This window comes from Prionailurus viverrinus, chromosome A3, assembly GCF_022837055.1.
Source record: "Prionailurus viverrinus isolate Anna chromosome A3, UM_Priviv_1.0, whole genome shotgun sequence".
NCBI lineage: Eukaryota > Metazoa > Chordata > Mammalia > Carnivora > Felidae > Prionailurus > Prionailurus viverrinus.
Window position 1 is genome coordinate 87,411,918 of NC_062563.1, and position 14,507 is coordinate 87,426,424.

Below are 14,507 nucleotides of genomic sequence, written 5' to 3' on the forward strand. Positions count from 1 at the left end.
CAGGGCTAACTGTTCCTGGAGATAGCAAATGTCTCTCCTTCTAGCCAATAAAAGCCCAAACACTGACCACCTTCTTTATCAAACTTTCACAAGCGAAGGCAATATGGCTCTGCCCCAATGACCTCAGAGCCAGGTACCAAACAACTCCGGATAGCCCCAACATCTCAAAGCTGGCTGAAATTTTTCTAACCAATCTCAAACCTCTTAGTCAACTTACCGGTGTCTGCTATTCCTGCCTGCAAAAACCACAGTAAAGTCTCTCATCCACGCCTGGCCCTTGCCCCTTCTGGTTCCTGCCCCACTCAAGCGCTTGCTTGTGTGGACTCAAACTTTGCATATGTTATGTTCAGAATTGGTTTGATATAAAATGTTTTATGCATGTCGGGGCGCCTGCGTGGCTCAGTCGGTTAAGCCTTAGACTCTTCATTTCCGCTCAGGACATGATCTCACGGTTAGATGGAGCCCGGAATCTGGCTCCACAGTGCCGAGCTTACTTGCCATTCTCTCTCTACCCCTCCCCTGCTCATGGCACTCTTCTGTCTCTCAAAATAAATACACTTAAAAAAAAAATGTTTTATGCATGTGGACAAGAACTGGGAAGAAAAATGGGGGTGGGAGGAATAAGAACTGTATCGGGTGTAGGGTATTCAGCTTTACCAGGCCTTTCCAATGGTATCTAGCACATTTTAACACCCATCGTGGACACAGAAGATGGGGAAGCCACTGGGAAAGTGTGGCTGGAGGAGCGGAGAGGACAATTCTCTTCTCACCAAAATCTTGTTACCAAAGTGGCAGGGCTTTTTTTTTTTTCCTTTTCTTTTCTTTACTACTCAATACCGTTTGCCAAATAACCAAACATATTTGACGGCAAGCAAGTAATTTATTCAGTGGCCAGAGAATAGAGAGGGGGAGCTCATGCTCCAAAGTCACTTTTCCCCCATTTGGTCTGATGGTCAGGGTTTTATGGGGTTGGAGTAATTACGGGGCTGGTAAACAGCTGACCTGGAGGGTTTGAGGCGAAGGGAGAGGAGTCCTCTCAGAACCAGAGTGCCAACTCTTTTCTTCCCCAGAATGGTGCCCTCGAATCCATCAAGGCACTGCTAGCAGTGCTTTTTGTTATGACGGTTAGATGGTAATGATCCCGAGGCCATCTGGAAGGTTCCCAGGTAGGCTGCCCTGAATCAAATCGGTGGGTGGGTCACGGGGCGGGGGCAGGAGGCTTGTTTGTGGAGTTTGTGGCTTCCGGCATTTGACCTTAGTTTCTGGAGGCAAGCAGCACCTGTGAGCGGGGCTCAAAAACTGGGCTTGTTTGGAACTTGTTAGCGAGTCCCTAGTGACAACCTCTGGGCTCAGGAAACGTGGAATCCGGGCAGGCCGCTTGATTTCTGGGCAGGCTCAGCGCAGCCTGCCTTCTTCAGACGCCGGAACCTTCCAGAGAGACCTTTCTACGTTTTCCAGTCGGCCGTGAAAGCTCAGCGCCCAGCGCTCCCGGAAGTTGCTGCGCAATCGTTTCCGGGGCAGGGTGAGGTGGAGGAAGATTCCCAATGGGTCGTAGCCGCAGCCGTTCTCCACGGAGGGGTGAGTCCAGAAGGACTTGGGCTGGTCTGGGGCTTGGTCGGAGACGTGTCCTCCCTCTTTCCCTCTGCAAGTACGAACGTAACGGAGAGAAGGGCCCTTTTCTCCCGAGAAGAGTGAGAGTGGACAGGGGAACGAGGACCTGAGCCTTATACTCCAGCGGTTTGAAGGCAGTTCCTCCCCAGCCCCTAAGAGTTCGTGGACACCTTGTCATCCTCATACAGTAACTTGTTATATTTGTGACTGAGGGATTTGAGTCAGACCACGATTCGCTCAATTTCTGGTGGCATTGTGCAAGTCATCCATCCTTTCTGTGTCCGAATTCCCGTAATTGGACATTGGGGGTGGGGGTAATACTACCCATTTTTGAAAACTGACTTGAGAATTAATGTCACATGCCATACACTCAGCACGTGATAATGCCTGGTTCTTGAATGTTCAATGTTAGTTTCCTTCCTAGTTTATATAATAGGAAAATCGACATTTAGAATTTTGCGTTCAAGGAGCTCACCTCGTAATATCTTCTGGCTCCCACCCCCATAAATGAAGCAGTGGGATGTAAAGAACCCAGGACTTCGATCAGGAGATCTGACTTAAACCCTTGATTCTCCCCCTTCTGGTTAGTTTTTATCACCTTCAACTAGTCAAGATTTGATTTTTTAAAAAGTTAATGAGGCCGCGATGCACATACGACTATTGAGCACTTAAAATGTGCTCAATCCTAATTAAGAAGTGCTTTTTAAGTGTAGAATACACTCCAGATTTCCTATTTAATACGGAAATAAATGTAATATCTCAATTTTTAATATTGATACATGTCGAAATCATAGTTGGGATATATTTAGGTAAATGACATAGTGTTAAAATTAATTTTACCTGTGTTTTTTTAATTTGACTGTTAGAAATGGCTGGCGTTATATTAATATTGATGGCACAACTCTAGATATTTGAGGTAATATTCTGACGCTGCAAAAAGATTTTGTGTGTTTGTATTAAGAGCGCAGGCGGTCGCGGTCCACGTCTCGTGAGAGAGAACGCAGGCGCCGAGAAAGGTCCAGGTCCCGGGAGAGAGATCGTCGAAGGAGCCGCTCTCGATCTCCGCACAGAAGACGCTCCAGGTGAATGCAGAAAATAACCAGAAGTTTTACCACAAGTCCCAAAGAAACTAGTCGCTGCCCTTAATTTTGTTTTTTTTATCACTAATAAGGCATTTACAGTTTCATGAAATGAGGGGAACTTAAGCCCACCTTATTTTATTTTATTTATTTTTAATTTTTTTTAACGTTTATTTATTATTGAGAGAGAGTGAACAGGGGAGGGGCAGAGAGAGAGGGAGACAGAATCGGAAGCAGGCTCCAGGCTCTGAGCTGTCAGCACAGAGCGGATGTGGGGCTGGAACCCATGAGCCACCATGACCTGAGCCGAAGTCCGATGCTTAACCGACTGAGCCACCCAGGCGCCCCTTATTTTATTTATTTTAAATAATTTGTTTATTGCTTAATTTACATCCAAGTTAGCATATAGTGCAGCTATGATTTCAGGAGTAGATTCCCTAATGCCCCTTACCCATTTAGCCCATCCCCCCTCCCACCACCCCTCTGGTAACCCTGTTTATTCTCCATATTTAAGAGTCTCTTATGTTTTTTGTCCAACTCCTTGTTTTTATATTATTTTTGCTTCCCTTCCCTTATGTTCATCTGTTCTGTATCTTAAAGTCCTCATATGAATGAATTCATATGAAATTTGTCTTTCTCTGACTAATTTCACTTAGCATAATACCCTCCAGTTCCATCTGCTAGTTGCAAATGTCAAGGTTTCATTCTTTTTGATTGCAAAGTAATACTCCATTATATATACATATATATAGATATAGATATATAGATATATAGATATAGATAGATAGATAGATAGATATCACATCTTCTTTATCCATTCATCCATCGATGGACATTTGAAGCCCACCTTATTTTAAACCCAACATTTTCATTGGTAAAATTGGGTTAATAACACCCTGACCTAGAGTTGCCTTGAGGAGTAAATAAGAAATAGTACATGAAAAACATCAGCATTGGGCTTGGCAGGAGTAAGAAATAAGTGTATTGTATATTGGGGGGTTTCTTTTTTAATTTTTTTTTTTAAAGTAATCTCTACACCCAATGTGAGGTTTGAACTCATAACCCCAAGATCAAGAGTCACATGCTCCACTGACTGGGCCAGCCAGGGGCCCCTGTTTTGTTTTTACTGACTTTTGGGTATTAAGAGTTTATTCAAGTATATAGCCAAGAATGTGAGATCTTGAAGGAACCTTAAAAATTGACTCTTGATTCTTAATAAGTGTCAGTTGCGGTTTTAGTCAACTTTTTGTGTGTTTGTAATTATTAGAAACTTAGTTACATTTTCTGCCTTAAAAAAAATTTTTTTTAGCCCTAGCTGATGATTAAAGCAGTAAACTATATTTTTGGGTTTTGGTTAACAATCACAGGGCCTAGGCAGAACCTTCTTCCTTATTCTGCTATGGGGAATGGACTCCTCATTCTCTGGAGCCTGGCTTTTGTTCAGCCTTTACCTTTTAGGAGCTCATGTATATCATTGCCAGTCAACACAAGTCACCAGGTATATCTCTGCTTCTGACATCTTTATGTCTTCAATATTAGATCCCCAAGACGGCATAGATCCACATCTCCTTCCCCTTCTCGACTAAAAGAAAGAAGAGATGAGGAAAAGAAAGAAACAAAAGAAACAAAGAGCAAAGAACGTCAGATTACTGGTAATGTTATTAGATAAATAACTGTAGGAAAAGTACAGCCTTGTTTAGATAACTTTTAGTCATGATAAAATTATATAATTTGGGCACATTTTAATACTAAATTTTTTATACTGTTCATTGCATATGGTTTTGAGATTTTGTTATCATTTGTACCTTAGTGAATTCGTATTTAGCTATGGTGCTCCTGAGATAGGAAGGACAGTTAAAAACATGAGAATATTCTATTTTGGAAGTACCTTTAAAATTAGTGTCAAATCTGATATTAAAGGCTCCAAATATGTCCTTTTAAAGCAGACCTCTCTGGTGGAGGATAGAGAGCACATTCCTTCTTAGCATCTTAAGTTATATTGTTTCCAGACTGAAGAAGAATTTTTTCCATTAGACCCAAGTCTTTAGCTAATTGTTTTGTGTATTCTCTGCTGCTGAGGTGGAGTGACTATTAACCTATTGCTACCTTTTTATACAGATGTCCCCCTCCCCCCATACAAAAGTCAAGCATTCCTATGAAACCTTACTTAAGCCGAAATGGCATAAAGCAAAGAGTATCCCTTATCTTCTGAAAGTTTGTGATATGCCAGTTTGCTTTTACAAAAGACCTACATTAGCACAGTAATTGCTTTTTTCTTAAAATTAAAAATCCTCTTTGGGTGTCTTTTGGTTAGCGAAAATAAGTACTAATGTAGGTCTTTCATAAAAGTAAAGTGTTGTACCACAAACATTGGGAAGGCGGGATACCTATATATAATGATGATAGAGTTTTCAAAAATATTTTATTTTTCTGTTATTTTTGCAGAGGAAGACCTAGAGGGCAAAACAGAGGAAGAAATCGAAATGATGAAGTTAATGGGATTTGCCTCTTTTGACTCCACAAAAGTAAGTAAAACATGCAGCCAGTTAAACATTCTGATTTGAATTAATCTATTATGATTATCACATTTTCCTATATTCTTTTGCTGTTGCTTGTAATGTCTTCCATTGATATGAGTCTTGTCTTTAGAAGACATTAAGTATCTATGTGAAGGGCATTGAGAACACAAAAGAAGGAAGCAATGAACTGCCATTAGAATTCAGGGACTGTTTGCCTGATATTTGATTTTGATCTTAAAGGTGATCAGATGAAGAGGAGGAAGATCATTTCAAGTAGAGGGAAGAGCTCCTAAAAATGCCATGTAGGCATGAAGAAGCATAATATATTGCAGGAATTTCAAATTCAGTGACTGGTAAAAGGGTGCTGATGGGATAGTGGCTATGAATGAAGCTAGAAAGAGGGATGAGGGGTGCCTGGGTGGTTCAGTCGATTCAGCATCTGACTTCTGTTCAGGTCAAGATCTCACAGTTTGTGGGTTCATGCCCCATATAGAGCTCTCTGCTGTCACCGTGGAGCCCATTTCGAATCCTCTGTCTCCCTCTCTCTCTGCCCCTTCCCTGCTCGCCCGCTTGCTCTCTCAGTCTCAAAAATAAACGTTAAAAAATATCTTTAAAAAAAAGAAAAGGATAGGAAGCAAATCGTGGAAGGCTTTTGATACTCTTAGCCATGCTAAGGAATTTAGAGTTGATTCTTTAGGTGTTGAGGAGAGGAAGCAATGATTTTTAAGCAGGATTACATGTGTGTTTAGTTTATTTTTTTTTCAAAGTTATTTTGTTTAATGTTTATTTATTTTTGAGAGAGACAGAGCATGAGTGGGGAAGGGCCAGAGAGAAAGGGACACACAATCTGAAGCAGGCTCCAGGCTCTGAGCTGTCAGCCCAAGCCCAACGTGGGGCTCAAAACCATGAGTGGTGAGATGACCTGAGCCTAAGTTGGACACTCAACCAACTGAGCCACCCAGGTGTCCCTATATGTGTGTTTAGAAAGATGAGCCAGGAGGGGCACCTGGGTGGCTGAGTCAGTTAAGCATCCAACTCTTAATCTCAGGGTCATGAGTTTAAGCCTTGTGTTGGGCTCCGAGCTGCGTGTGAAGCCTACTTTGGGAGAAAAAAGAAAAAAGAAAGAAAGATGAGCTAGGACAACGTGGAGGACAAATGGGAGACAGACGGTTTAGATTGGAGGCAGAGAGAACTGCTGGGTCATGCAAGTGAAAGATGATGAAGGTGTGAACAGAGACCAGAATATTGAGTCCCAGTCAGGAAGCAGAGTTGGTGGTGGTGGTGGTGGTGGTGGTGGTGGTGGTGGGAGTGGAGTGGGTATGAGAGTGAGTAGTCATTGATGACTCTCAAGTGACAGGCTGAGAGACTGGGGGATAGGCTTAACCAAGAAAGGTCCTAGGAAGGGGAAGTGTTGTTAAGAATTAAATTTAGCTGTAGAGAAAGATGCCATTGGGTAGCTGCATACATATCTCCTATCTCAGAAGAGAGGAAGATTAGAGAGTGAATGCTGTCTAGCCTTGATCATAACACTGGAGAGAATAAGGAAGTGGGGGAGGAAAAAGAAAGAAGGTTTGTGGAGAAGGAGATGAAGAGGGATAATAGGGAGGGAGAGGGGAAATGGAGAGAGGATGTAGAAAGGAGAGAAGGGATAGAGAGAGGGAGCTAGTAAGAATAAACAGGGAGAGGGCTGCCTGGGTGGCTCAGTTATTTAAGCATCTGACTTTGGCTCAGGTCATGATCTCACTGTTTGTGGGTCCGAGCCCTGTGCTGGGCTCTGTGCTGACAGCTTGGAACCTGGAACCTGCTCTGGATTCTGTGTCTCCCTCCCTCTCTGCCCCTCCTCCGCTTACACTCAGTCTCTCTCTTTCTCTCAAAAATAAACATTAAAAAAAAATTTTTTTTTTTAAATAAAATAGGTGAGAATTCATAGATCCCATAAAAATTAAGGAATACCATGAAGACAAATGATATCAGTTATTTTTGTAAGGACATCTACAAGGATGTTAATTTAGTTTGTATGCAGTTGCCTTTATGGCTGTCATCTATAAAGTCTGCTCCTTTGTGTTTTTCAGTAATGTTTTTTGTGACATTTCATCATTGATCTATGGGGATACCTTTTCATATGCCAATGTATTCTCTTATTTTCCCTTTTATTTTCACATTCAGGAAAGCTTCAAAGTTTGGTTATGTTTATTAAATGATAATTTTCTATTTCAGCATGTAAATCAAAACAGGCTAATAATATACAACTCTGCAAATAGTTTTCAAAAGTCAGTAAGCCTTTAGGAAATGAACTTAGTAAAAAGGTTAGCATCGTTTACTTTTTTCTAAGCCAGTCTTCCAAGTCATGCCTATTACCTATTCTTGGGAAGGCAAAATTATATACCTCAAGTAATTTCTCCCTCTCCCCGCCTCCCCCCCGCCTCCACACACAATATAGTGAAAACAGGAATAGAAAAATAAGACCAAGGGGTGCTGGGTGGCTCAGTTGGTTAAGCATCCAATTCTTGTTTTCAACTCAGGTCATGATCTCATGGTTCATGGGTTCAAGCCCCACATTGGGCTCTGTGCTGACAGCATGGAGCCTGCTTGGGATTCTGTCTCCCTCTCTCTCTACCCCTCCCCTGCTCACTCTCTATCTCTCTCTCAAAAATAAATAAACATTAAAAAAATTAAAGAAAAGTAAGATCAAATATATTCATTTTTAGCTCCACCTCAAATATGTAGCTTACCTGTACGTGCCTTTAGGCTAGTGGATAAAAATCCTGTTTAACCTAACACAGATACCTGGTAAGTGTGCTACACAGAAAGGGTATACTCTCATGAGCAGTAATGGGGGAGGGAGGGAGTCGGAGGTCGCATGTGTTTATGCGTGCATGTATGTGTGTGTGTGTGAGATGGCATTACCCAGTGATGTTCATATATTTAATAGTCATTGAGCACCTGCAAGTACAGTGGCCTAGGATGTGAGAATGCAAAGGTGACCCACATCCATATCCCTCCATCAAGGAGCTTTCAGTCTCATAGGGGAAGTAACATCACGTATATATGCATCATGATAATGCAAGGTAGAAATGGAGGGTATTGTGAGGGAAGCACAGTTAACATTCTGCGGAAGGGTAGAGTGTGCTTTCTGGCAGCTGAATCATTTGAACTGGGCCTTGAATGATGGATAAGAACCAGATGGTTGGGGTTCTTGGATGGGGGTTGAGAAGGCAATTCAGGCATGAAGAACAGCAAATAGTAAGTTAACTTGGCTAAATCAGAAGACCCATAAAGGAATTAGTGAAAAAGAGGGTAGATGCCACCTAAGAAAGGCCAAGATGTAAAGTGACACTTAACAGTAGCCTCTGTTACTCTGTATTCTGATTCTTTTTATTTTTTATTTTATTTATTAATGTTTCTTTAAAAAAATTTTTAATGTTTATTTATTGTTGAGAGACAGAGCATGAGTTGGGGAGGGGCAGAGAGAGAGGGAGACACAGAATCCAGAGCAGGCTCCAGGCTCCAAGCTGTCCCCACAGAGCCCGATGCAAGGCCCTAACTCACGAACCGTGAGATCATGAACTGAATCAAAGTTGGACAGTTAACCGACTGAGCCACACAGACGCCCCTGATGTTTATTTTTTGAGAGGGAGCATGAGCAGGGGAGAGGCAGAGAGAGAGAGAGAGGGAGACACAGAATCTGAAGCAGGCTCCAGTCTCTGAGTTGTCAGCACAGAGTCCAACATGGGGCTTGAACTCGGGAACGGTGAGATCATGACCTAAGCCAAAGTCGCACAGTTAACCAACTGAGCCACCCAGGCGCCCCTCTGATTCTTTTCAAAAATCAAAATTTGGGGGCACCTGGGTGGTTCAGTTGGTTGAGCGTTTGACTCTTGATTTTGGCTCAGATCATGATCTCACTGTTCACGAGTTCAAGTCCCACATTGGGCTCTGTGCTGACAGCATGGAGCCTGCTTGATATTCTCTCTCTCTCTCTCTCTCTCTCTCTCTCTCTCTCTCTCTCTCCCTCCCTCCCTCCCTCCCTCCCTCCCTCCCTCTCCCTCTCTCTGTCTCTCCCTCCCTCCCCCTCTCTGCCCCTCCCCTGCTCGCACTTTATCTCAAAAATAAATAATACATAAAAAACTTAAAAATCAAAATTCCAAGGCTATTCAAGAAATGGGATCTCAATGAATGGTGACTATTCCAGCTGTGATTTGAGAATGCTATGAGCTAAAGTCGTAAGTTAAATTTTACGTGAATATGAATTTTCCTAGAGAAAATCTATAACTGGTATTTGGTTTCAAAGAATTCTTTGACCAAAAAAGGTTAGGATCAGGGGCACCTGGGTGGCTCAGTCAGTTAAGCTTCTGACTCTTGATTTCCTCTCAGGTCATGATCTCATGGTTCATGAGTTTGAGCCCCTTGTAGGGCTCTGGTTGACAGTGTGGAGCCTTCTTGGGATATTCTTTCTCTCCCTCTCTTTTTCTCTCTCTCTCCGTCCCCCTCTCCCTCTGTCTTCCCTCCCCCCTTCTTCTGCCCCTCTCCTGTTTGCTCACTATCTCTCAAAAATAAACATTTAAAAAAAAAAAGGTTAGGATCTGTTACCCTATTTCTCTGCATGCCTTGCACATAATCTATACATCATGAATGTTTGTTGGCTTGAATATTTGAATATGTTGCATTATGTAACTAAAATTGTGAACAGAGTTGTAACACTTGAGAATTCATGGAATATCATCAGGATTTGAAAATTCTCACTACCTTATTCATAAATGGATTTTGCCATGTAAGCATGTCTATAGGATCTAGCTGTTTGAAGCACTTAATATATCCTTCCATTTTTTATATGTGTTTATTGCTTTTCTCCAGGGGAAAAAGGTGGACGGCTCTGTAAATGCCTATGCCATAAATGTGTCTCAGAAGAGGAAGTACAGGTAGGCTTAGCCCCCATTATTACATTTGAACTAATGATACAAATTATGTGCTTGAGAAAGAATTTATTTATGGGATAATCATGTTTGTAGGAAATGTACCAGTTTCCATATAGTCCTTTGTTTTAATATTCTTTGCTTCTATTCTGGTGTGTTAAAATAATTTCCAATTTATATGTGAACTAATTAACTATTATGGGGAAGGATAGTTAGCTTAAATGTTTTAAAGCTCTACATAGTTCTTCAAAACAGCGTAATCTCAATTCTTTAAGCTTTAATTTCATTATAATTATAGGTTTAAAATAGATCCATCCTGAGTTATTTACCTCGATTGATTGTTTAAGGATTTCAACTGTAAATATATTTTTCTGTTAAGTATAGGCATATTTTATTAATGCCACAGAACAAACGAGTCCATATGTGAAATCTCACAGAATTCCTAATGAATTTAAAAGTTAAGACATTATCAAACATTGCCTTTCTCTTCTACTTTTACCATGGATAAAAGACTAATATTCTGATTAATTTAGAATATGAATAATGTAATCTGAGGATGCTGTGAATTAAAGTGATGACCAGAATCATCATTAACTGTTCCTTGTAAAATTATCTTCAAATAGAGTCTTATGAGGAGAACTAGTACAATATGCAGTTGAATTTACTTGATGGATACCTATTTTGGAGCACTTCTTCATTTCTTAAAACTAGGTGTTTATAGCTAACAACCTATAAATATAGGTAACAACCTATACATACGGATTTTTTTCAGTCTGTAAAATCTTTCCAAATAATTTTGAAAGTATGTTTCCATACTTCTATTTGGATTTTAAAGAAATCTGAAAGGCTTTAGATTATTTTGAAAGTGAAATAATATCCTTAATTTGAATTAAATAACCGTGAATACTTTTTACCCTAGACTTTGCTATTTTAAAGATGATTTATGTTACTATTTTTTTATAAGAGGAGTTCAGAATTTTTTTTAAATAAACAATGAGTTTTCTCTTCTCATCATAGGCAGTATATGAATCGAAAAGGCGGATTCAACAGACCTTTGGATTTCATTGCATGAGAACTAAAATGTTAAAGAATGGGTTTTTTTTCCTCATCTTGCTCAGAAGAGTGGATTTTGTATTTCATATTTAATATTCATAAAAAAACATGATCACAGTCTTTACTCCCTGTAAAAGTAAGAAAATGTTATTTATGATGTGTGCATTTCACTTACCCTGACTCAAAAAAAGAAAGGTTAATATTTTTTCCTTTTAGGAAATGTCATTTGGGGCAATCATCAACCCCAGTTTTTTGTTTTTATTGTTGTGGAAGCTGCGTATGTTTTCTTCTTGGATGCTCATTAGGACTTTTGAAAACACATAAAAGTAATTTGGATGTAAGTTTCTCAAATAAAGCAATATTTCTACCCTTTTGTATTTGATAAATATTTTTATTACTAAATAAAATTATCCCCCTACACATTTTCTTTTTTCCTACATAGATTTATGTTTCATTAGTAATTTAAAAATAACTAGATTTTTGTATCTTCTGTGGTTCTTTCCCCAACTATTTACCCCATTTATTACCTTTCCCCCAGTTATTATTTCCCTCATTTACTTTTTCCCCTTTTCAAAAGCAGTACATGCTTATTATATAAAAACTTAGAAGAAACCAAAAACTAAACAGAAAGGCAAAAATCGCCTATAATCTACCCCCAGAAAAATCAATATTTTGGTATATGTCTTCCCAGCCTCTATGGTGTATATTTATTGACACCACCCATGATAGTGGAATTTATATGCTGTTCTCTTGCTAATCTTTTTTCTCCCATGTACTGTGAACATTTTTTAATATTCTTAGATGTTCTTTAGAAACTTTTAGTAGCTACTTGGTTGTATAATAATTTATTAACTAATCTTTTATTAGTAAACATTGGCTTCCCTCCCATGACTTGCTGTTTTAATTAAAACTGAGTAGTATCCCTGTTACATATATCTTTTTGTGCTTGTTGCATTATTTCCTTAGGTTCATTTCTTAGAAGTGGCATTGCTGGGTGAGAACAGGGGTGTATGGGCATGTTTTAGGACTTTTGAGATATATATATAGTTAGAAAGGTAACAACCAACTCTCACCAGTAAAATATGAGCATTCCCATTTCATATATGTACACCAATATTGGGTGTAATAACTTTTTTTTTTTTTTTAATTTCCAACCTGGTGGGTAAAATAATACTTGGTTTAATTTGCTCAGTTTCTAAGGAGGATGAACATTTAAAAAATGCCTTAGCCATATATATATCTTTGTGGAATGCTAATTCCGAATCTTGGATCCACTTGTCTTGTGTCAAGACTTTCTTTTTCTCATTTAAAGGAAGCCCTTTTTATATTGAAGATAATAGCCACTACTCATTCTGTTTCATATCTTGCTGATATTTGAGGCTCTGTGGTTAGATTTTATTTTATTTTGAGTAAATATTACAAACACATGGAACACAATTCAGATAGAAGAAACGGTATATAGTGATGAGCTAATTGTGTATCCTTTCAGAGATATTCCATATATATACAAACGTGTATATATCTTATTCAAATGTAAGCAGACTCTACACCCTTTTGCATCTCACCTTTTTTTTACTTACTAGTACATCTTAAGATAGTTTCTTATCAATACATATAATACCACCTCTTTATTAAGGGCAGGAGTTCTAGTTCATTATAGGATGGACTATAATAGTCCCCATTGATGAGCATTCATTTTTTTTTAATCTTTTACTATTTTTTTTAAGTTTATTTATTTTGAGAGAGAGAAAGAGCACAAGCAGAAGAGGGCAGAGAGGGAGAGAGAATCCCCAGCAGGCTCCGCACTGTCAGCACAGAGCCTGATGGGGCTTGAACCCACAAAACTGTGAGATCATGACTTAAGCTGAAATTAAGTCAGATACTTAACCAGCTGAGCCACCCAGGTGCCTCCTTTTACTATTTTTAAAAATTCTAAATAAACCTTTTGTTTTAATTCTATAATCACTATCATATGTAAATTATTTTACAAGACTTTTTAGCTGGTTTTTTAAATCCTTATTGCATCTGAAATTTGACCGCTTACTGTAGTTCTTCAAAAACTTTCCTGACAAGTTCATTTCCTGTAAAGAAAATAGTAGTACAGAGGCTCCTGGGTGGCTCAGTTGGTTAAGCATCTGACTGGCTTAGGTCATGATCAAATGGTTTGTGGGTTCAAGCCCCACATCAGGTTCTATGCTGACAGCTCAGAGCCTGGAGCCTGCTTCAGATTCTGTGTCTCCCTCTCCCTATTTGTGCTCTCTCTCAAAAAATAAGCATTTAAAAAATTAAAAAAAAAGAATAGTATGACTACATTACATAATATAGTGTACAAAGCACCTTGGTTTATATAATCCTTATAAGATAGAGCAGGTACCATGATCTCCATTTCCCAGATGAGAAGGCTGAGGCTTTCAGACCAAATATTCAGACTGTAAAGCCCAAAATATTGCCACTTATGCTACATAATGCCTTCAGTGCTTAAATATTTGAATGTGTTACATTAGTTGCACAACTTTTAGTGCCCATTGCACAAGTGTCACTGTCCCAGGTGGTTAGATTATTTTGCTTGGAATTTTTGCCAACTGAGCTAAATAATTACTACCCTACCCCTACTTACCAAAAAAGCTGTCTATCTTTAAATTATCCATGATAAAGACTATTTCTGACCACATTTGTGTACACTTAAGGAAGGCAAATCCAACTGTGGTTTTAATAAGGAAGCTAAAACTTCTGAGATAAAATAATGTACCCAAAACCAAATTAGAAGTTTTTGGATTGTCATCTTAGTGGGGTGTTCATAGGGATTTGACTTGAGATCCTCAAAGCAGCATACTTTGTGAAGTATGTGAGGGTTGCCTGGGTGGCTCAGTCAGTTAAGCATAGGACTTGGCTCGGTCATGATCTTACAGTTTGTGAGTTCAAGCCCCTCACTGGGTTGTCTGCTGTCAGCACAGAGCCTGCTTCAGATCCTCAGTTTCCCTCTCTCTCTGCCCCTACCCTACTTGCATGTACACTCTCTCTCAAAAATAAACAAACCTTTTTTTTTTTTTAATTGAAAAAAGAAAGAATGTGAGAATACATGGTAGGTGAGTAGGTTTGCTGTCCATAGCTAACACCAAGAAATGTAAGAGGAGGGCATCTTTGAACATCCAGAGATAAGACACCTATGATCCTAAGGGAAGTCCTGGTTTAAAGGAACTTTTATCCATCAGATCATCTGATTCTGTAAGAATAACAAGGAGCATCTTTGTCTTCCTGTAACAAGTTGCTACCTCTCTGAGACATAAATTGTGCCATATCTTCTGTTTCCAAGTATCTAAATATTGAAATTC

At 39.4% G+C, this 14,507-nt stretch overlaps 1 protein-coding gene across 1 annotated transcript; it reads left to right on the top strand.

Moving 5' to 3' along the window:
* Nucleotides 1-1,489: 1,489 nt before the first annotated feature.
* On the top strand, nt 1,490-11,548 carry SNRNP27 (small nuclear ribonucleoprotein U4/U6.U5 subunit 27). Its single transcript, XM_047852916.1, has 6 exons — nt 1,490-1,578; nt 2,573-2,693; nt 4,230-4,342; nt 5,136-5,215; nt 10,064-10,128; nt 11,140-11,548. Exons 1-6 carry the CDS (start codon nt 1,545-1,547, stop codon nt 11,192-11,194), a joined length of 468 nt encoding a protein of 155 aa, XP_047708872.1. The 5' UTR covers nt 1,490-1,544; the 3' UTR covers nt 11,195-11,548.
* Nucleotides 11,549-14,507: the final 2,959 nt, after the last annotated feature.

Bases quoted from the DNA above. Each gene is read 5' to 3' on its own strand.
- SNRNP27 (XM_047852916.1), top strand. From the start codon at position 1,545: ATGGGTCGTAGCCGCAGCCGTTCTCCACGGAGGG. The intron at 1,579-2,572 runs GTGAGTCCAGAA...GTTTGTATTAAG, and splicing joins CAGCCGTTCTCCACGGAGGG to AGCGCAGGCGGTCGCGGTCC. The intron at 10,129-11,139 runs GTAGGCTTAGCC...TTCTCATCATAG, and splicing joins TCTCAGAAGAGGAAGTACAG to GCAGTATATGAATCGAAAAG.